The sequence below is a fragment of the Nicotiana attenuata genome, unplaced genomic scaffold, assembly GCF_001879085.1.
Source record: "Nicotiana attenuata strain UT unplaced genomic scaffold, NIATTr2, whole genome shotgun sequence".
Lineage (NCBI taxonomy): Eukaryota > Viridiplantae > Streptophyta > Magnoliopsida > Solanales > Solanaceae > Nicotiana > Nicotiana attenuata.
This window is the reverse complement of record NW_017671169.1, coordinates 141,316-165,129: the sequence shown is the minus strand read 5'-3', so window position 1 is coordinate 165,129 and position 23,814 is coordinate 141,316. Positions and strand designations below refer to the sequence as shown.

The following is a 23,814-nucleotide window of genomic DNA, read 5'->3' as shown; positions in this document are numbered from 1 at the left end:
TGCTCGACGTGGCCGTCTCTTACAATCTTCTGTTAGGCCGACCCTGGATCCATGCAGCAAAAGCAGTGCCATCTACCTTGCACCAGATGGTCAAATTCGAGTGGGACAGGCAAGAGATTGTGGTGCATGGGGAAGATAGTTCGTGTACTCTGGGTGGTGCCATTGTGCCGTTCATAGAAGCTGAGGACGACAAAGGTCCATGGGTTTATCAAGTCTTTGATACGGTATCGGTTGAAAAGATCCCGGAAGGGGAGTGTATTCCTGTGCCAAAGGTAGCTGCTGCATCCGTCATGGTTGCATCAGAAATGCTAAAGAACGGATTTGTACCTGGAAAAGTCTTGGGTGCTTCTTTACAAGGCATCGTATAGCCGGTATCTCTGCCTGGAAACCTGGATACTTTTGGTTTAGGCTTCAAACCCACTGCTACAGACATAAGGCGAGCTAGAAAAATGAAAAAGAAAGCATGGACCCTTCCAAAACCTATTCCCCGTCTTTCCCGTTCCTTTGTCAGGCCTGGTACTAAGAAGCGCCTAGCAACAGCAATGCCCAGTGGTGTGGTTGATCCCGACAAGGAGTTGATCGAGAGGTTTGAAAAGCTGTTTGATGAGGTGAATGTATTGGAGGTCGGAGAAGGTCCAAGCAAGGCAGATGTTCAGTTCGTGGGGCCCCAGGCAAAGCTTAACAATTGGGAAGCAACTCCCCTTCCTACCCGGAGGGAGTCTTGGTAGTTAGTTTTGATTTCCTTTCAGTTTAATCTGGATTATTTCCAAGGTTGTAATTCGGATGCTATGTTCCGTCCGTTTGGATGAGTTAAACCTTGTTATCTTAAATGTTAATGAGATGCAATTTTCCTCCTTTTTCATTCCTGATAGTTTTTATTTTGTCTTTCTTATCCTTCTTGTACAATCCCTTTTATGCTGGTTTCAGTGATGTGTCATGCATGAGGAGTCTTCGGCCCAGTCTTAAATGCCAATCTAACTCCGAAATAATAATACAAGAAATTGAGTGTGATGACGAAATAGAATATGATGATGAGGAAGCTTTTGAGGAAATCAGTAAAGAATTAAGCCACTTTGAAGAAAAACCCAAACCTAATCTGAATGACACAGAGGCAATCAATTTAGGGGATCAGGAGAATGTGCGGGAAACGAAAATAAGTGTCCATTTGGAACCCCAGCTCCGAGAAGAGATAATTAAAGTGCTGTTTGAGTACAAAGATGTTTTTGCATGGTCATATGACGACATGCCTGGCTTAAGCACCGATTTGGTGGTCCATAAATTGCCCACCGATCCAGCATGCCCTCCTGTCAAGCAGAAGCTAAGGAAATTTAAAACAGACATTAGTGTGAAAATCAAAGAAGAGGTCACCAAGTAGTTTGAGGCAAAGGTCATCCGGGTCACGCGGTATCCCACCTGGTTAGCCAATGTTGTGCTTGTGCCAAAGAAGGATGGAAAGACCAGAGTGTGCGTAGATTACCGTGATCTCAATAAAGGCGAGTCCAAAAGACAACTTCCTACTGCCAAACATCCATATATTGATTGACAATTGTGCCAAACATGAAATTGGTTCCTTCGTGGATTGTTATGCGGGCTATCACCAGATTTTGATGGATGAGGAGGATGCGGAAAAAACAGCATTCATCACCCCTTGGGGAACGTATTGTTATAGGGTCATGCCATTTGGGTTGAAGAACACAGAGGCAACGTATATGAGGGCAATGACCACCGTGTTCCATGACATGATACATCGGGAAATTGAGGTCTATGTAGACGACGTGATCATAAAGTCAAGGAAACAATGTGACCATATCAAGGACTTGAGGAAATTTTTCCAGAGGCTCTGCAGGTACAACCTCAAACTTAATCCAGCGAAGTGTGCGTTTGGAGTCCCATCTGGGAAGTTGTTGGGGTTTGTGGTAAGTCGACGTGGTATTGAGTTAGACCCATCCAAGATCAAAGCCATTCAGGAGCTACCGCCGCCAAGGAACATGAAAGAGGTGATGAGTTTGCTTGGCAGGTTGAATTATATCAGCAGGTTCATTGCACAGCTCACAACGACTTGCGAGCCCATCTTTAAGCTGCTAAAGAAAGATGCTGCGGCCAGATGGACGGATGAATGTCAAGCAGCATTTGACAAGATTAAGGAGTATTTGGCTAGTCCACCCGTGTTGGTCCCGCCGGAGCCGAGAAGACCCTTGATCCTTTATCTGACAGTTTTGGATAATTCTTTTGGTTGTGTACTGGGGCAGCATGACATCACAGGAAAGAAAGAGCAGGCGATTTACTACCTCAACAAGAAGTTCACATCGTATGAGGTGAAGTACACTCAACTTGAGAGGACATGTTGCGCCTTAACCTGGGTAGCGCAGAAGTTGAAACATTACTTGTCAGCATATACCACCGATCTCATCTCTCGGTTGGACCCGTTGAAGTACATTTTTCAGAAGCCCATGCCCACAGGGAGGCTGTCGAAGTGGCAAATCTTGCTTACGGAGTTTGATATTGTCTACGTGACCCGGACTGCAATGAAAGCACAAGCGTTGGCTGATCATTTGGCCGAGAATCCAATTGATGATAAATATGAACCTTTGAAGACATACTTCCCCGATGAGGAGATAATGCATGTTGAAGAATTAGAACAAGTCGAGAAGCCTGGATGGAAACTGTTCTTTGATGGGGCTGCCAACACCAAGAGTGTCGGGATAGGAGCAGTACTGATTTCCGAGACAGGGCAACACTACCCTGTTACGGCTCAACTTCGTTTCTATTGCACCAATAACATGGCTGAATACGAGGCGTGTATCTTGGGTTTGAGATTGGCTATAGACATGGGTGTCCAGGAAATCTTGGTCATGGGTGAGTCTGATCTTCTGGTGCATCAGATTCAAGGAGAATGGGAAACACGAGACTTGAAGCTCATATCGTACCGACAGTGTTTGCATGAACTTTGTCAACGGTTTCAATCAATAGTTTTCAGGCATATTCCAAGGATTCATAATGAGGTTGCCGACGCTTTGGCTACTTTAGCGTCAATGATGCATCATCCAGATAAGGCTTATGTGGACCCGTTACAGATTCAGGTCCGAGATCAGCATGCCTATTATAACGTGGTGGAAGAAGAGCTTGATGGTGAGCCGTGGTTCCATGATATCAAAGAATACCTCAGGATGGGAGTATACCCAGCATAGGCTACAGGGGATCAAAAGAGAGCAATTCGACGCTTGGCAAGTGGATTTTTCTTCAGTGGAGGAGTGTTGTACAAGAGAACCCCAGATCTTGGATTATTGAGATGCATGGATGCTAAACAGGCTACAGCTATCATGGCCGAGGTACATGCGGGAATTTGTGGACCTCATACGAGCGGATATGTATTGGCGAAGAAGATTCTCCGAGCAGGTTATTATTGGCTTACTATGGAACGAGATTGCATCAGTTTCATGCGCAAGTGTCATCAATGTCAAGTACATGGAGATTTGATTCATTCTCCACCATCTGAATTGCATACAATGTCGGCACCATGGCCTTTCGTTGCTTGGGGAATGGATGTCATTGGGCCGATCGAGCCAGCGGCGTCATATGGGCACAGGTTCATTCCGGTGGCTATTGATTATTTCACTAAGTGGGTGGAGGCGAAAACCTTCAAATCTGTGACCAAGAAGGCAGTGGTCGATTTTGTGCATTCGAATATCATCTGTCGGTTTGGGATCCCGAAGGTAATCATCACGGACAATAGTGCCAACCTCAATAGTCATTTGATGGCAGAGACATGTCAGCAGTTTAAGATCACGCACCGCAATTCTACCCCATATCGTCCTAAGGCGAATGGGGCGGTCGAAGCAGCTAACAAGAACATCAAGAAAATACTTTGGAAAATTGTAGAAGGGTCCAGGCAATGGCATGAGAAGTTACCTTTCGCCCTTTTAGGCTATCGCACTACTGTCCGCACTTCAGTAGGGGTGACTCCTTATTCACTGGTGTATGGCACTGAGGCAGTAATACCCGCAGAGGTTGAAATCCCGTCCCTTCGGATTATTGCCGAGGCGGAAATTGATGATGTTGAATGGGTTAAAGCCCGCTTGGAACAACTAAGTTTGATTTATGAAAAGAGATTGGCAGCAGTATGTCACAGTCAGTTGTACCAACAGAGAATGGCAAGAGCATATAACAAGAAAGTGCGTACGCGGAAGTTTGAAGTAGGGCAATTGGTGTTGAGGCGTATCTTACCTCATTGGGCTGAAGCAAAAGGAATGTTCGCCCCGAACTGGCAGGGGCCATTTGTTGTAACCAGAGTGTTGTCCAATGGCGCATTATATTTGACAGATGCGGAAGAAAAATGTGTAGAAATGGCTATCAACTCTGATGCAGTCAAGCGATACTATGTATGATTTCTTGGTTTAATTGTACTTTATTGTATTTGGCATATTTTTGAGATTGAAATGACGAAGGCATTTTGTTCAGCTATCCAAACACTTTATCCTTTGTTATCCCTTTTGAGCCTCATTTATTTTCTTTCGTACCCCTCTTTCGGAATCAATAACAATTTGGGTGCCCGAGCAAGGAAAATCAGCGAAGAAACAAGAAAACACAGTCCAAAAGAAAAGAAAAGGAAAAGAAGAAGAGAAGGAAAGAGAAGAAAAGAAAAAAGAGAAAAGGAAAAGAACAAAAAAAAAAGAACAAAAAAAAAAGAGAAAAGAGAAATGAAGAACAGAAAAAGAAAGAAAAGAAATGAAAAGAAAGAAAAGAAAAGTGGAAGAAAAGGAAAGATCGCAACAACGAAGTAATTCTATGACCTGAACTACGTTCGACTTGATCCTGGAAGGGTACATAGGTAGCCTCTCCCTGAGGTTCAGTCACACCAAAACAAAATCCCAAAAGCCCCCACGAAAGAAACTGGGGCAGAACTTGTGGTCGCTGTGAGGAATTTGATTCCGAAAGTTGTAACTTTGAACCCATGTTAAGTTGTTTTGAGCCTTTTATACCCTTCTTTCTAGCCCCGTCCAAAGCCTGCATTACGGTCCAAAGAAAGACCTTCTGATCAATCTTCAAGAAGTGCCAATACGAGCAAGTAAAAGTGATTCGCGTCAGGGGTAACATTCCGGTGCAAGAAGAAAATAATAAAAATGAGAGAGTCTTATTGGTGAAAACCCTCACGGGCACCGTAAGGCGAAGTGAGTTAAGAGAAATCAAAATGAGAGAGTCTTATTGGTGAAAACCCTCACGGGCATCGTAAGGCGAAGTGAGTTGAGAGAAATAAAAAATGAGAGAGTCTTATTGGTGAAAACCCTCACGGGCACCGTAAGGCGAAGGTGAGTTTTTCAGACCGGCAAATGAGACAAATCTGTGGTCAAAAGCTGCTCAAGACATTGCAAGACGAGCAAGGTTTGGGTTTGGGTGAAAATCAGGTTATGAAAGTCCGAAACAACAAATGTGGCAATCGAAAGTTGATTGGTTGGACAGACTGGGCCGGTTAATCCAAATGCATAGCATGCTCAATGATACCAGCTGTTCCACTCAGATAAGTATTATTCTCTTCCTTCTTCATTACAAATCATCCGTTCACGGATTCTCTCTATCCTTAACCCTCGAGGTCATTGCATTTCATTCTTTTGAGGTCTGTCTTTAAGATGTTCAGTGTTAGTTCGAAACAAAAGGGGGGGAATGTCAAGGCTAACTACCAGCTTCCTAGTTGTACAGCGCAACAGGGTCAGGATATATCAAAGATGTCAAAAGGCAAAGTAAGTCATAAAGGACCATTGGAAGTTTCATCGGTGGATTAATCAGATAATTGTGAGGAAGAAGCAAAGTTTCAAATAGAGGGATCATAAACACAAAAACAACAATATGGGATAGAACACTTGGTTTATCAAAGTCATGGGGTTGAAGTCAGTCAGGAAGTCAGAACGATTCCAGGAAAGCCTAGGGAAACAAAGCAGAGGCAGCAAGGATGCACTCAGCAAGAATGCCAGCAACTAACCACCATCTTATATTAACAAGGTCTTTCTTTGACTTAAACAGGGGCAGAAGTTTGTTTGCTTCGGGGAACCCTCCGTAAGGAGAAGCAGCACCCAAACAGGTATGACTGGAAACTCTCAGGGCCCTCCTGGAAAATGGGACTTAGTTGAAATGTCAAGACATCATGAGTAGCACAATTTAGCATAATTGTACCCCAAATGAGCATAAGTGGGTTTCAAAATTGGCATGTTTAAGATAGGATTCAATTAGAAGTTTTCAGGACCTTCCTGGATAATGGGGCGTAGTTTTAAGGTCGGTTTAGATAGCAAATATTGTGGAAGTCGTATTTTTAGCTAGAAAATTGTCAGGACCCTCCTAGATAATGGGAAGTAGTTTAAAGTCTTTTGATAACAAGTGTGGTGAGAGTACAACCTTTAGAAAATATAACTTAGGAGTTGTCAGGACCTCCCTAGATAATAGGACTTAGCTTTCAAATCCTTATAATAGTTGGTAGAATAATTCAATTTAACACTCAATCTGTGCCCAGCCACCAAACTGGGGCAGGAAATGTTCTTTGTTTTCTTTATTTGTTGAAGTGAGGCACCCACCTGGAGAACAAGGGAATATATTTCGAAGCTCAGAAGTCAGGCGCCCACCTGGAGAACAAGGGAATACTTTTCAAGCTTCAGCAATCAGGCGCCCACCTGGAGAACAAGGGAAGTACAATTCAAATTTTAGCTTTTAATTTTTAATATTTGATAACATGCCGTGTCCAGCCACCAAACCGGGGCAGAAAATTTTCTTTGTTTATTTTGTTGCAGTCAGGAGCCCACCTGGAGAACAAGGGAATACTGTTCATGCTTCAGTAATCAGGCGCCCACCTGGAGAACAAGGGAAGTACAATTCAAATTTTAGCTTTTAATTTTTAATGTTTGATAACATGCTGTACCCAGCCACCAAACGGGGGCAAAAAATTTTCTTTGTTTGTTTAAATTGTTGCAGTCAGGAGCCCACCTGGAGAATAAGGGAATACTGTTCGAGTTCAGCAATCAGGAGCCCACCTGGAGAACAAGGGAATACTTTTCAAGCTTCAACAATCAGGCGCCCACCTGGAGAACAAGGGAAGCACAATTCAAATTTTAGCTTTTAATTTTTAATGTTTGATAACATGCTGTACCCAGCCACCAAACTNCCACCCACATATCAACCTACTCCAAACTACCAAGCACCCTCACCCTCTTACCATACTCCACCACCCACTTATCAGTCAGCTCCACCTCCCGCACATCAGCCCACTTCACCTAAATACTCCCAACCAGCACATGTTTACCAAGCCTACAACACCCAACCATCCCACTATCAATCACCTCCCCCACGTCAAAACTTGCCTAGACCTCGACCAAATTTTGACCGCAGACCTCCTAAACTGTATACCGCCATTGCTGAACCAATTGACCAGCTGTACGAAAGGCTCAAAGCTACTGGTTATGTCACCCTTATCCCTGGTATAACACCTAAAACCCTTCTCAGTGGGTCAATCCAAATAAATCCTGTGCATACCATTCCGGCATGAAAGGACATACCATTGATGAATGCCGCTCTTTGAAGGATAAGATCCAGACTTTGATTGACAACAAGATCATTGTAGCAAAGGAGACTGCTCCGAATGTCCGCAATAACCCTCTTCCAGACCACAAAGGTTATATTGTTAACATGATCGAGATAGAGGATGACTGGGACCCCAAAGGATCAATCGATTTAATCACAGAAGGCGACGATCCAAAGAAGCCAGTAGTCACCCTTAATCCGATTGTGGTCCAGATTCAGCATTCTGGGGACGCCGAGGTAAACATGTCCATGCCACTCGAGTTTGAAGCACCATCCTCTGCAAAGGTGCCAGCGCCGATTGAGGTTGAGTTTATGTCACCAGCAAACACACCTACACCCTTTGAAGTTGTAGTTTTACCACCTGAGGGGCCTGCTCCGTTCGGGATAAAAATAGCCACGCCAATTCCAGTGGCAATGTCAGCCATAACACCATTCCATACGAAGGCTATACCATGGGACAACATAGCCGAGGCCAGAAGAAAGGGGAAGGTCAAGTTCGGGGAAGCTATTGCAGCACAGGGTATAACGAGAACTAGTGGAGTTTACACCCCGGAACATCTGGCTGAGTCAAGCAAGCAGGCCTCTAGTCGGCCAACCATCACTGAAACTGGTGCCGACGATCTCGGGAGAAAGATACAAGCTAAAGAATACTCAGTCATTGATCAGCTGAACAAGACACCAGCACAGATTTCTATCGTTGCTTTGCTACAAAGTTCCGATGCACACAAGAATGCCTTGTTAAAAGTGCTGAGTGAGCCATATGTACCAAGTAACATCACCGGCCGAGAGATGGCTAACATGGTAGGTCAGGTGTTGGAAAGTCACAAGATAACGTTTCACGAAGATGAGCTGCCACCAGAAGGGTTGAGTCATAACAAGGCATTGCACATCACCGTGCAGTGCGAAGATTATTTTATCACCAAGATCCTGATTGACGGAGGGTCCAGCCTCGACATTTGTCCGCTGGTAACACTCAGGACATTGGGAAAAGGGCTGCATGAAATCAAAGACGGGTTCATCAACATCAAAGCTTTCGACGGTTCTCAAAGGTCCACCATTGGGTAAATTAGCTTGTGTTTGCAAATGGGGCCTACTTGGTTCGATGTTGACTTTCAAGTGATAGACGTGCCGGCATCTTACAATTTGTTGTTGGGACGACCGTGGATTCATGCCGCTGGGGCTGTAGCATTAACACTACATCAGGTAGTGAAGTTTGAGTGGAACCACCAAGAGGTGATCATTCACGACGATGGTAGCAATCCCGTATACAGTCGCCAGACTATCCCAGCAATAGGAGGAAGAAGAAGGATAGGCGGGGAAACTTAACACCACATCGAGCGAGTCAACGCCGTTGATAAGGATAAGTGGTGGGACAACAAAATTGAAAGCATACTAAACTGGAGCGGATATGAACCTGGCAAGGGACTTGGCAAGAATCTCCAAGGAATCACTAAGCCTATCAAGCTCAAGAAACATGGCACCACCATCGGATTGGGGTATGAATATACCTGGAAAGAATTCATGACTGGTCGCCACCATGGCGCGGTCCTTACTACCCATTGGAGCAGCCAATACCCTGCTTGGAGCAGACTTTCCAGCCGGCGGAAGTTATCTATGGGTCAGAAGAAGAGGAAGCACTGGCAGTAGTAAGGAATTTGTTCTTGGAAGACGATGACATGGATTGTTGTGTCGTTTTCGAGGAGGAGGGGGAGGAAAGCCCTTCCATACAGGCTGTAAGCAGAGGAGCATGCCTCAATAACTGGACCATCAGAACCACCAGAGCCCGGCGAGCCTCGGGGTAGCAAGGCAGAACAAGCATCATGCACTATCTTTTATTTTACTAGTTGACTTTCCTTTCGCATTTTAAATTTCGCAATAAGATCTTCAATGTTCAAAACAGTTATGGAATTTATCAAAGAATTTCAATTTTTTTTCTTATAAATCAACACTCTTATTATTTTCTCTCATTACTTTACTTATACAGCATTACTATTACTTATCTTGATGAACCAATGACTGTGACACGCAACGAGACAACGCAACAAACGAACATAGATTCAGAGGAAGATGACATACCGGAAGAGATGTTAAAGAGGTTGAGAATTTCTAGAACAGACCTAAGTCCAACCTGGACGAGACTGAATTGTTAACCTGGGAGATGCAAAAAACATCAAAGAAACACGAATCAGCGTTCATTTGTCACCATCAGAAAAGGAAGAATACTCAGAGTTTCTAAGAGAATATGAGGACATATTCGCCTGGTCGTACGACGACATGACTGGTCTGAGTACATCTATTGTGGCTAACAAATTGCCAACCGATCCAGCCTGTCCGCCAGTAAAACAGAAGCTCAGAAAGTTCAAGCCAGACATGAGTTTGAAAATCAAGGAGGAAGTCACCAAGCAGGTCAAAGCCAAAGTTCTCAGGGTAGTAGAATATCCAACGTGGTTAGCCAACATTGTGCCAGTACTTACTGATAATGGCTCCAACCTCAACAGTGACTTAATGAAAGCTATGTGTGAAACCTTCAAGGTCCACACAAGAATTCTACAGCCTACAGACCTTAGATGAACGGAGCTGTAGAAGCCGCCAACAAAAACATCAAAAAGATACTAAGGAAAATGATAGAGAAGCATAAGCAATGGCACGAAAAGCTATCATTCGCTCTATTGGGGTATCGCACCACAGTCTGCACATCAACTGGGGCAACTCCCTATATGTTGGTTTATGGCACATAGGCAGTCATTCCCGATGAAGTAGAAATTCCCTCCCTAAGGATCATACAGGAAGCTGAACTCGACGATGCAGAATGGGTGAAAAGTCGCTACGAGCAGCTAGCTCTTATAGATAGTAAAAGAATGAATGCAGTTCGCCAAGGTCAGCTTTATCAGAACAGAATGTCCAGAGCCTTCACCAAGAGAGTCAAACCAAGACGGTTCACCCCGGGGCAGTTGGTGTTAAAGAAAATTTTCCCGCATCAAGATGAAGCCAAAGGGAAATTCTCTCCCAATTGGCAGGGTCCATACATGGTTCATCGGGTTCTGACAGGAGGGGCCCTTATACTTGCAGAAATGAACGGAGAAGTTTGGCCAAAGCCAATCAATTCAGATACAGTCAAGCGCTACTATGTGTGATCTTTATGTTTTTCCTATATGATGTAATTTGAACTACGTCTGACCTGATTCCCGTTTAAGAGGGGATACGTAGACAGCCTTATGGGTTCGGTCACAATTCAAAAAAATTTTCATTCCCCCCGCAATTGGAAAATGGGGCAGAATTTTGAGGAGGACCCTCAAAATTCCGAAGTAACTTCAGCCGATCAGCGCAAGCAACCGTCAGAAGCAGCAGCCCAGTAAACTGGGGCAGAATTTTGAGGAGGACCCTCAAAATTCCGAAGCGAGAGAGGTTGCAATGTTCTGAACCACGTCATAGTCGTCGGTTCATCCAAAAACTATTTCTTAAATATATAATTATGTCATATATTTAACAAACTCATGCATGTTTATTATCGAAATCTCTTTGTTCAGCAACGCTACCCCTATGATACATACCGTGTCATCAGATCAAAGCCGAACAGGGCAAGCAAAGCCTGCGGGGACACGAACTAACCTTTCCCCTATACAAAACTCACGATTTTTCTTTGGATGCAGGCACCCAAGTCGCAAAATCATATATTATACACTCACACTGTTCAGGAAGACAACACTTGTGAGCACGTGATTTTTGCCCTAAGTGAATTACTCCCAAAGATTCAAACAAAATTATTTTCTTTCATTATTTTACAATTTTGTGAATTTTGTGTTATTTTCTGTTAATTGTTTGCATTTTATTTGTGCATTTAATTCATATAAAAATATAGAAAAATATGCTTGACATTTGCATTCAGGATCTAAGTTCATATTTTAGGATTATTTAGTGGTTAAGAACAAAATATAAAGAAAATAACAAAAATAGTCCACTTTTGCATTTTTAATTGTTAATTGTTGAATTTGTCACTAAATAGATTTTAAGCAATTTCAGGAATTAATTAGCTTAATTTTGGAAATAAATTAGGTTTCATTTTTTGCATTTTTATAAAATCAGGAAAAATACAAAATGAAATAAAAAAATAAATAAAAGAAATAAAAAGGAGAAAACAAAAGAAAATAAATTAAAAAAAGAAGATGTCTCATTTCTGCCCAGCCAAAACCAATTAAAACCCACCCCCGTTCAGCCCAAATACCCTAAAACCCGGCCTGCCCCTTTCTATTGAAACGACGCCATTTGGGCGTCAATCAATCCGAGCCGTCCAGTCATTCCAATCCAATGGCCTGAGTTCAATCTCGAATATTAAATAAAAGTGTCTAAAAAACGCCCCAAACCCTAAAACATTTTTTATCTTCCTCGTACCCCCCCTGTAACGCCGGTATAACTCCGCCACTCCTCCGCCATACGCCGCCGCCGAAAATCGCCTACGGCGGCGGCAGTTGTCCAAATCGTCCCAAATTTTCACCTTGTCTTCCCCTCGCTCCCTTCTTCCCAAATCCACCCTCATTTTCCTCCAAATCCTAACCAAACACCCCAAATCTTCCAAACCCTAGGCGTCGCCACCACCGTGCACGGTGGCGCCACCACTAAACAACCCCAACTTTACACCATACGCTCTCCCTATCTTTCTCTACCTAAATCTCAAAACAATTACCCCTGGATTTAACCAAACCCCCTTTAATTTTAGATCTAGGGTTTTCAAGGATGGCTGTTCTGCACTTTCAAGAAGTCGAGGGGATTTTGTAATTGATGTTATATGTTGTATAAACATGTAACATTAATTAAAAAATCGACTTCGATAAATCAATCAAAACGAAGAGAAAATAACAGTGAGTCTCGCTCTATTTTTGGATTTTTCTTGTCGATTTTTCAGTCTTGCTTTGATCATTGTTTTGTTTAGATATTTAGGTGTAGTTCAATTAGTTCAAATGTTTAATTGTTAGTTCGATTTTCTGTTTGTTTTCTGTTGCTTTATTCTGGTGAGTTTGTCTTCGATAATTTGTTGTGATTTGAATCTTTTAGGGTTAATCATGTTTAAGTTGTACCGTTTTGCTTAAATTCTCTAAATTTGTTCTATCAGTTTAATTTTGTTTCAAATCAGTAGATAGGTAGTTGTTCGAATCAGTTTGATGTTCTTTTAATATGTGATTTTGATTAGTAATTGTCTCTCAGATTTCAGCGTTTATCTTCAAGTAATTGTTAGGTCCAGTTTAGTTAATTGGGTTATAGCTAAAAGTTTGTTAGTGTTAATTAGAATTTTTAGATGTTCTTATTAGGTTGTTTGGATATAGCTGAGTTAGGATTGTTTTAACTATAGTTAAATTTTAGCTAGGACAAAAGGAGGCTGAAGGTTATAGGTCATACTAGGGTTAGTAATTTTAAGGGCAATCATGGGTAGTTTAGGCATCTAAAATGGGCTGGTTTGTTAGTACTTGGTAAGTTCAGAACAAAATAACGGTAGTATAGGTATTCCATAGGTAGAAAACAAGCTAGAACACCCTAGGGCCTTCTAGAAGGGGGCCTTAGTGTAAGTTTCTGCATTCTTAATGCAGTAACTTGGGCAACAAGCCATAAAATTAGGGACTAAGGTACAATTTCTGAAAATAAAAAGGGGGGAAAGTGAGTAAAAACTTCCAGAACCTTCTGCCCCTATTCTTGCCTATAAAAGGGAGGCCTAGTGCCTTAATAAACAGGTTTTTGATCCCTGAAAGTTCCCCAGAACATTCCAGCTCTTAATCTTCCCCTCAAAATCCCTCTCTGAAGTTCTAAATTTCAAATTTGAACTTAAAAAATCTAAGGAAGTTCTAAAATCTGCATTCCTATAGTTCCTGTTTTCTTTTAGCTCTTAATTCCTGAAAAATCCAAAAACCTACAAAAAATCCAGTAAAAAATCCAAAAAAAACTGCTACATTGCTTGTTTGAAGTTAACTTTTAGTTCTAGTTCAATTTGGAGTAAACCTGAGGTTGAACGAGTGAGATTTGGGCTGTTTTTGTTGCTGTTATTTCTCTGTTACTCTCCTAGGTGCTATAATATCGACTTGGTCCTGAAATTGATCTCATTTTGCTGCTGTATCCTGTGGCTGCCTAGCTGACCTCAATTCCCTTTCATTTTTGCTCATTTCAAGGTACACTATTGGCTCTATGATGTAGAGTTTCATTCAATGTACATGAATAATTGTGAAGTCAAATGATGAAACATTGCGCACCTGAATCTGCCTCTATTTTCATTATTATGTAACTGTAGTTTAGTTTAAACATGTGTGTGCTCGTGTTAAATAGGAGTAGTTGTAGTAATTGGGACTGTTGGACTTGTAATTGAATTGGAAAACCTTTGGACTGTTTGAATTGTAATTACATTGGATTGTTGAACTGTTATTTCTTCGGTTTGTTCGAAGCTTTTCAGTAAAAGAGCAATTTCATGTCAGGAAAATAGAATAGCACATGTTAGCTCAGTTAATTTCTCTTAGTGGTTACGTATATCTGTTAATTAGCTGCATCATTACTGTTAGGAGCCGTCTAGGACTGTATTAAATTTCAGTAACAAGAAATGCCATGCTCAGTGATAGTAGGTTGTAGTTTTGTGCGTTTTCATGTTTAAATTGTTTCTAGTAGGTAATGTAGTAGGAATATGTTGTAGTCTCATTTTCAAAAATCAAAGAGAATAGTCAGATTAGGCAACCGACTTTGAAAGCATAATCTCAAACTGGAATTTCAAACTCCTGTGAGTAGATGGTATAAAATTAGCTATAGTGTTGGTCATGCTCTCACTAACATAAGATTATGCATTCATATGTTATGATCTCCCTGTTAGTTTAATTTGGATGAGAATTGAAAATCATACTGTTAAATGCCTGGTCTCCTGATAATTGGGCTGTAAAAATAAGCCCATTGCTTGTTTAATTGCCCAAACAGCCAGCTTGATCCTTAGGCTGGAAAAGGTCCTTGGCTGGACTTCACTGAAGCCCAATGGCTGGACAACAACATTTACAGACCTGGGCCAACGGTTCAAGGCCCAAAACTGCAATAAATCAAAAACTCTTTTTTTTTAAAAAAAAATATTAGGGATAGGGGATTAATTTTCAAATACAAAATTTCGGTATTCGAATTAGGTGGTGGGTTCAAATTAAAAGGGTCCTCCCTTTTGTTTGAATTTGGACTTGAATTCGAGGCTCCAATTTATAAATGTAAATTAATTAGATCATTTTAGAGACAAATAATAAAATAGAAAAATTGTAGTTGCTTTAAATAAAAATGAGATAAGCCTCGCCAAACAAAACACACAAATTGCGGGGCCCTTATTAAATGCCTTATATCAAAATATTTAGAATCCGGGCGTGCCGTTTAGTGAATTTCACGGCTTCCCACAAAGATAATAACATGCTAGCCACTTTAGACGCGCCCTTAATAATTTCACCTTCTTAAATACGGGTGTGCATTTCATGTGACCCAAATCCCAATCCCAAAACGTTGAATAAGAATGTGTCGAGGATCCGGGTGCATTTCATGTGACGTGATTCGAAAATACGTTCTTAAACGACGTTCACTTTCTTAATAATTGACTAAAAGCGGTAAGTAATTCTAAAATCGCACTATAGGTTTAACATGTATTAAAATCAGATTTTAGCCAAATATAGCAGTTGAGCGACCGTGCTAGAACCACGGAACTCGGGAGTGCCTAACACCTTCTCCCGGGTTAACAGAATTCCTTACCCGGATTTCTTGTTCGCGATTGTTAATAAAGAGTCAAACCCTTTCCTCGATTTGGGATTCAAACCGGTGACTTGGGACACCATAAATCTCCCAAGTGGCGACTCTGAACTTCTTAATAAACGAATCCCGTTTCGATTGTCCTTTAATTGGAAAAACTCCTTTTATTATACCCTTCACGGGGTGTAGTAGCGGAAAAAGAGGTGTGACAGTTCTCCGGGCTAATGGATCATCGGCGCAAACAGTTGGCACTCATCACATTTTTTGACAAACTCCTTAGTATCTTTTTCCATGCTGTCCCAGTAATACCCTGCTCTAATAACTTTGCGAATCAAAGATTCTGCGCCGGAGTGATTTTCACGAGTACCTTTGTGGATTTCTCGTAGAACATAATCGGTGTCCCCCGACCCTAAACATACCGCCAATGGCCCATCGAACGTTCTTTTGTACAATGTTCCATTTTCATCTAATGCGAACCTAGCCGCCTTGGTTCGTAGGGCCCTCGATTATTTGTGGTCCGATTGGAGTTTTCCATTTTTCAAATAATCGACATACTTATTCCTCCAGTCCCAGGTCAAACTCATTGAATTTATCTCGGCATGCCCCTCTTCAACCACAGACCTCGATAACTGGACGACAGTCCCCCGGACGATATCATCTTCTTCAACCGAGGATCCCAAATTAGCAAGTGCATCGGCTTACTATTTTGTTCTCAAGGCACATGATCCAGAGTCTACTCCTTGAAGCGGTGGAAAGTTACCTTTAGCTTATCCAAGTACCATTGCATCCTATCTTCTCGAACTTCAAAACTTTTGTTTACTTGGTTTACCACCAACAGTGAATCGCATTTGGCTTCAATGACTTTTGCCCCCAAACTCTTAGCTAGCTCGAGACCTGCAATCATGGCCTCATACTCGACCTCATTATTAGTCAATCTAGAAGTTTTGACAGATTGTCTAATGGTACTACCTGTAGGTGGCTTCAAGACAATACCAAACCCGGACCCTTTCACATTCGAGACACTGTCTGTGAAAAGGGTCCATACCCCCGATGATGCACCCGATCTTAGCAGGAGTTCGTTCTCCACTTCGGTATGAGGGTCGGCGTAAAATCGGCCACGAAGTTAGCTAGGATTTGAGACTTGATGGCCATTTGGGGTTGATATTCGATATCGTACCCGCTAAGTTTGATGGCCCATTTGGCTAACCGGCCCGATAGCTCAGGCTTATGCAAAACATTTCAAAGAGGGTAAGTGTTTAATACACATATGGGATGACATTGAAAATATGGCTTTAGCTTTTTAGATGCGCTTATCAATGCAAGTGCAAATTTTTCTAAGTGAGGATATCTAGTTTCAGCATCTACTCGAGTTCGGCTTACATAATAAACAGGAAATTGCGTACCTTGCTCTTCTCGGACTAGTACCCCACTTACCGCTATCTCGGATACTGCCAAATACAAGTAAAGCTTTTCATCTACCTTCGGGGTATGAAACAAAGGCGGGCTCGATAAGTATCACTTCAATTCTTCCAAGGCTTGCTGGCATTCCGGGGTCCATGCGAAATCCTTCTTCTTTTTGAGCAAGGAAAAGAACCTATGACTTCGATCTGATGACCTCGTAATGAACCGACCTAAGGCAGCTATTTGCCCTGTTAGCCTTTGCACGGTCTTCACACTATCCATGACCGTGATATCCTCGATGGCCTTGATCTTGTCGGGGTTGATTTTGATACCTCGATTCGACACCATGAAGCCAAGGAACTTACCTGAGCCGACTCCGAAGGCACATTTTTCCGGGTTAAGCTTCACGTTGTACTTCCTCAAGATTTTGAATGTTTCCTGCAAATGAGTTAAATGGTACTTTGCGCGTAGGGACTTAACCAACATATCATCAATGTAAACTTCCATCAATTTACCTATCTGTTCCTCGAACATTTTGTTAACTAGGCATTGGTATGTACCTCCTGCATTTTTTAGCCCGAAGGGCATTACGTTGTAACAATAAGTTCAAAATTTAGTGATAAACGAGGTCTTTTCCTGGTCCTCTGGGTTCATCTAAATTTGATTGTACCCAGAGTAGGCGTCGAGAATAGTTAAGATCTCGTGGCCGGCCGTGGCATCGATCATACGATTGATGTTGGGCAGTGGGAAAGAGTCTTTTGGGCATGCTTTGTTTAAATCCTTGTAATCTATGCACATTCTTAGTTTGTTTCCTTTTTCAGGAACTACAACTACGTTGGCTAACCATTCGGGGTATCTTACCTCCCGAATAGACCCTATTTTAAGAAGTTTGGTTACCTCGTCCTTTATGAACGCATGTTTCACCTCGGACCGGGGCCTCCTTTTTTGCTTTATCGGTTTGAACCTGGGGTAGAGGCTTAACCGATGTGTTGTGATTTCCGGTGGAATCCCTATCATATTTAAATGGGACCAAGAAAAGCAATCCATATTATTAATAAGAAATTAAATGAGTTTTTTCCTGAGTTCGGGGGTTAATCCCGTTCCCAGGTATACCTTTCTCTCAGGCATGCATTCGATCAGTATGACCTGCTCCAGTTCCTCGACAGCTGATTTGGTTGCATCGGACTCTTCGGGAACGACGAAGGTTCGAGGAGTAAGGAAATCCTCTTCTTCGTATTCGATTACCTGTTGCTCCGATTCCGTCGAGGCTAGGGGCGGTGATTGCTATTTAACCGCCTGCTTACCTTTGGTGCTCGACTTCTCCGAGGTCGAAGGCTCTGGTACCAACGTCACTTCATCGACTGCAAACATTTCCTTTGCAGCGTGTTGCTCTCCGTAGACCGTTTTAACACCATCCTCCGTTAGGAACTTCATCATCTGATGAAGAGTTGAAGGTACTGCCCTCATGTTGTGTTTCCATGGTCTCCCGAGGAGCACATTATACCTTATGTCGCCTTCGATGACATGGAATTTGTATTTTGTATGGTCCCGATTACGTTTACTGGTAGGATTATCTCCCCATTTGTTGTTTCGCTTGCCATGTTGAAGCCATTTAGGGCCCGGGATACAGGTACAATCTGATCCTGTAGGCCGAGCTGTTCTACGACCCTCGATCTGATTATGTTTGCTGAGCTACCTGGATCCACTAGAACATGTTTAACTTGAATTTTATTTAAAAAAATAGAAATTACCAGGGCGTCGTTGTGCGGTTGAGATACGCCTTCTGCTTCCTCGTCATAGAATGATAGGACGTCCTCGGGCACATAGCTTCTAGTCCGTTTTTCTCTAGTGATTGACACTTTGGTTCGCTTGAATATGGGTCCTTGTGGGACATCGACACCGCCAACGATCATATGGATTACATGTTGTGGTTCTTCCTGCTCATTTTTTCTTGCATCTCTCTCCCTGGAGTGGTTCTTAGCTCGATCACTGAGAAATTCTCAAAGATGATGCTTGTTGAACAGCCGAGCTACCTCCTCCCTTATTTGCCTGCAGTCTTCGGTTCTATGGCCATGTGCTCCATGATACTTACACATCAAGTTTGGATTCCTCTGAGAAGGATCGGTTTGTATAGGCCCGGGCCACCTGGTATCTTCGATTCTTCCAATAGCCGACATAATCCTTGATGCGTCTACACTGAAATTATACTCTGACAATCGAGGTGCCTCCGCGGGGTCGGTACGTTTATCGAACCCATTCTTACTTATGAAACCCCGAGAGCTTTGACCTTGATCATTTCTCCGATCATTCCGAGGAGCGTCACGACCTGAGCCGTTGTTTCTCCGATTGATATGCGGCTGATACTGTTCCTTGTTTGATCTCGATTCACTGTCCGTATCCCTCGAGGGCTTGTGATACCAAATCATGGCTCTTTTCGACAAAGTTTCCCCAAATTTCTTCAACAACACGGACTTGATCTCATCATCATTTAGGTCGTTTCCTTTAATCCCACAAGTATATGAGGTAATATGCTCATTAGGGTCGGTTGTCCCGTTATAGTTCGGTATATTGGGCATGCAAAACTTTTTAGGAATGGGAATCGGAGCCGCTCTTTGAGGGAATGGTTTTTGTATGAACATTTTGGCATCTAAACCCTTCAAGAACGGGGGTGCCCCTGGTATTTGATCAACATGGGAGTTATAAGTCTCTACCTTTTTGTCATTTTCCTCAATCTTCTTTTCCCCAGACTCTATCCTTGTGGTGAGCTCATCGAGTATTCTCATAATAGTGGGGTCATTCCCCGAGCCATTTTTGTTTGACCTCTCTGGCGCCGGTTCAAGACCTCGAGTATTTTCTGGTTTGGCTACACTCGAAGTTTTATTCTGACTCTAAAGTTGAGAGATGGCGATCTCTTGAGCTTGCAACATCTCGAATATAACTTGGATACTGACTCCCCCATCTCATATGCCTTGTGTTCCTTGGTCCCCAGATCGGACTTCCCTGCGTACACTTCCTCCGGGGTCTGCGCCTAAATCTGCATCCAAAGCGATGTCCGAACTAACATCAACTTGTTCTACAGTTGGCACTTCCCTAGGGTTTATCGGTGGTACACCAACCCCTACATTGTTGTTATCCCCATGAAATCCAAGACCTTCATTGTCAGGAACAGGTGTGTTTTGCGAGTTTGACATGTTTAATCCTGAGAATCAAAAATTCTTGACAAGAAAAAGTATAAAAATAACGTGTGTTATGAGAATCAGTACTTAAATAATCACTATTATCTTTAGCCCCACGGTGGGCGCCGAACTGTTTACGTCAAAAATACGAGTAACAATTAAATTTGATTTGTGATTTTAAAGATATGTGATTCAATTCAATACCAATTAATAATCAAGAAGTATAAAGTATAATTGAAAGAAATGAACGAAATCAAACTAGTGTTACTAAGCAGTATCGAACTTGAGCTCAGTGACCTCGAGATGAATCAAGAACAATAAAGTAAGAATAGTAAAGCTAAAGGACAATTCTGATGAACAATGAGCGAAAAGTAGAGAGTATATTCTTTGCCAGTGATTAGATTATATTTACAAATGATTGGGGTCCCCTTTATATAATATGGGAGCCCTAAATAAGGTACATTTCCATTCACAGTAAAGAATCTTATTTGGACAGTTGTCTAACCGCCTAGTACGGAATCGTACAATTTTATTCTGGGATTTGTGCCATGATTTTGGGGACGTGGTAGGAATCTCTCTCATTCTGTTACAAATCCATAATGACATTATTTCGGGGTTGAGCATATTCAGCTTCGATTCTCATCAAACTTCGATCCTCGGGCATTGCACTCTACCTTCGAGCTCGAGTTTGGTCCTTTGAGCTCGAACTCGACCTTGCCTAAACTTGGGCTTAAGACGACCCATCGAGCTTGGGAAATCGGCCATACCCAATTTTGACGGTATACAGATAGTCCTTGCGTTTCTTAGAGTAAGACAATAAGAAACGGTTTGATCCTCGATGTTCCGATGCCTTGATCATGATGTCAATCTCGTGATGTCAGCGGCTAAAGTGATTGAAAAGTCATTTCCGCATAGTTGCCAAGGCCATTAATTGGAGGCGGTTGTTGGTCGGCTGTTTGGCTTCCCCAACACGCTTGAGCGGCCTCTATAAATAGGCCAACTTCACGATTTTTGCAAACTTTACTTCTCAAATCATTCTTAAAATCCCTTTAACTCCTTCAACTTCTTTGAGTTCACCCTTCTCTCAATTTGTTCTTAATGCAGCATTTACTCCTTCACTTTTCTTGAACTTACAAGCCGCAATGGCCAAAACATCTAAAACTGTCCCTCAGCAAGAAAAAGCTTCTTCATCATCGCGACCGGCCAGAGGTAGAGCGGTGGTGCCATCTTGTATCGAGTAGTGTATTCCTCCGCCATGCGAACTAACTTCCGATTTCAAAATCGATAAACCTGCATCGACACCGGGCCAATGTGAGCCCATGTCTCGATACATCTGCTTGATAACCGAAGATGAACTCGAGCAAGTGAAAGAGGACTGCAACTGGAAGAACATGGATGTAGCGATCCCTTCCCCTGAAGAGGACATCCCTACTCATAAGGTAGGGTACTTAAGCGTGTATACCTATCCGTTCACGTTGGTTCTTGTTGATCCAGCTCTAGGTCCCATAGACTCAGTGATTGTTGATTTTCTCCAATAATACCAGGTGATGCTTGGCCAGATCTACCCTTCATTCTGGCGCATTTTCCACCTAATTAGGTACTTCTCGATCTTGATCGAGGGTATGCCTTTCACCCTCGACCACCTGATCAGGCTATACAACCCTCGCCTTTATCGAGGTTGTCTGATAAAGCTGCAATGACGATCCTCGAAATATCTCTTCTCCAGCATCGATAAGGTCAAGGACCGAGGATGGATGAGCCGATTTGTCCAAATCAGGACCTCCACCTGATTCCTGCCGAGAGGATGCCATTCCCCGAGGAATGGAACATGAAACGTAAGTACAGGTTTATTGGTAGTGACTTTATATTCTGCTTTCCTTATTCTTTCTCGACTTCATCCCTTTCTCTATCTAATCCCTTTCCTATGGTGTAGTTGTTGTTTGGTTTCCTGGTGCGGTCCCAGACCTCGAAGGTTGGGTACGTCAAGTGGCTTCCACTTCTTCATATGCGGAACGCAGCTGGTGTGACCTGACCAAGGGCCGATGGGAGGCTAAAAACCATGGTGCGTTCTCTTGTTTGCATTACTATGTTCCATAGTGAAATACTTACTTCATCTTTATGCAAGCCTCGGAGACATCGTTGCTATTCGTCTGCCCCCGCCCGGTGAAGAAGAAATCCCAAAGACCTCCAAGAAAAAGAAAAGAAAGAGGGGATCGCCTGCAAATTCCCCGAAGCCAATGAAAAGCAAGGCTCAAAAGACTAAGGCCGATACCGTGGCCCTATCTCCAGAAATGGCCCAACGCCTTCGGGATGAGGATGAAGAGGGGGAAGATGATGACTGCCTGTTGATAGTTCGGAAAAGAGGAAGCGCTCACGCTTCAAAGACCGCTGAGCCAATGGTGGTTGATGCGGTTCATTCTCGAACTGAAGATATTTCTGAGGGGAGTTCGAGCAAAGTCCCCGAGCCAAGCAGCAAAAGAGCACCTCGTGTTGGAGGTTTTTTGGAGGGCGAGATCGAGGGGCTCGGTTCCGAGTCTCTCAAAAGAGAAGAGAATGTCCCTAGTGGATATTTTAGGGTAATCAATGTGGTTGAATCGCTGCCTGGTCCTGAGTTCTCCGACGGGCAATTTCGAGATGCCCGGAATATGAGATTTCCCGACGTGGGAACGATCCACGAAGGGAATGATGTCTTTTGAGAGTGCCTTGCAGGGGTCGAAGATGGTCCCAACCCAGATGCCTTATTTGTTTTTGATGAGGCCCAGCAGTTTTTCAAACAAGTAATTTTCCGCCCTTAATATTATGCCTGCGCTTTATCTTTGTTGTTCTGAGTCTAACTTTTCCCTTTTGTGAACGCTGTGATGCTCCATCGAGAAGCATTTTCCAAGTCTTGAATCGAGCTTGCTCGATGTGAGTCCGAGCTCAAGAAGCTCGTAGAAGAGAGGGATGGCCTTAAGCACCTTTATATTCTGAAAGAGGAGGAGATCAGGGATCTCCGAGTTGAGTTGGTGAAGGCTCATCGAGAACAGGCTGAACTTGTTGAAAAGGTAGTATACCCTTTGAGTATTTGTTATGCATTTATCCGATTAAGTGACTAACACTTCAACTTTGTAGGCCCAGCAGAAGGGCGAGCTGGTGGAGCAGCTTTGCGAGGAGCTCAAGATGAAGAATGCCGAGACCCTGGGACGGAAGCAATGTATGGACCGTCTCGCCTCCGTGAAAGATACTTTTCGGGAGCAGCTAACATCAATTAAATGCTAGCTTCAAAGTGTGAAGGAGGAAAGCCTGGCCCGAAGCTGCAAAATCGAGGAGCTCGAAGCTAAATTCGTTGATCAGCTTGCGAAGGCCAAATCTGATGCAGAGGCATTTGTATCTTCGTATCGAGCTGATGCTGAAGCCGCTAACATTCGGGCACAGGAGATCTCCACTGCGACCGAAGTTAAGTGGTCATGTGGTCTCGACCATGCCAGGCGACAGTCTCGGAGAGAGACCCTCGAAGAGGTGCATGCTCGTGGCTTTAACCTCTCGGCCGATATTGAAGAAGCAAAGACTTTGGAGGAAGAGGCTGCTGCTTTTCTCTCTGATAACGAGGATTCTACTAGTGGCTTCGAGAGCAGAGGAGATGAAGATGAAGTCTCCGAGAGGGAGGTTCCTGAAGATGCGGCTCTCGAAGATGCGGCTCCCGAGGATGTGGCTTCCAGAGATGTAGTTCTCGGGGATGCGGCCCCGAAGTAGATGAGGTTCCTTTGTTTTGTTTTTGTGCAAGGGCCCCTCGTCGGTGTTGTAAATATCTTTCGTAAACATCTCTTATAAATATAAAGAACCTCTTTGCTTCATCTTTGATTTGAGTTGAATTTCGTTTCGTCTTTATTCGAAAATTTTTTATGCTATAACTCTAATGATCAGTCCGAATATTGGCTTGGACTTAGAATATAATAAACCCTTA

The 23,814-nt window shown here is 42.9% G+C and overlaps 1 protein-coding gene across 1 annotated transcript; it reads left to right on the top strand.

Moving 5' to 3' along the window:
- The first annotated feature begins 21,621 nt into the window (after positions 1–21,621).
- Positions 21,622–23,603, top strand: LOC109206408. Its single transcript, XM_019369229.1, has 6 exons — positions 21,622–21,706; positions 21,805–21,892; positions 21,997–22,558; positions 22,784–22,915; positions 22,983–23,084; positions 23,130–23,603. The coding sequence occupies exons 1-6, from the start codon at positions 21,622–21,624 to the stop codon at positions 23,601–23,603; spliced, it is 1,443 nt and encodes a 480-aa protein (XP_019224774.1).
- The last annotated feature ends 211 nt before the right edge of the window (positions 23,604–23,814 follow it).

Coding starts and splice junctions, on each gene's coding strand:
- LOC109206408 (XM_019369229.1), top strand. CDS start 21,622: ATGGATGAGCCGATTTGTCCAAATCAGGACCTCCACCTGATTCCTGCC. Junction 21,707..21,804: donor CGAGGAATGGAACATGAAAC/GTAAGTACAGGT, acceptor CCTATGGTGTAG/TTGTTGTTTGGTTTCCTGGT. Junction 22,559..22,783: donor CGATCCACGAAGGGAATGAT/GTCTTTTGAGAG, acceptor GCTCGATGTGAG/TCCGAGCTCAAGAAGCTCGT.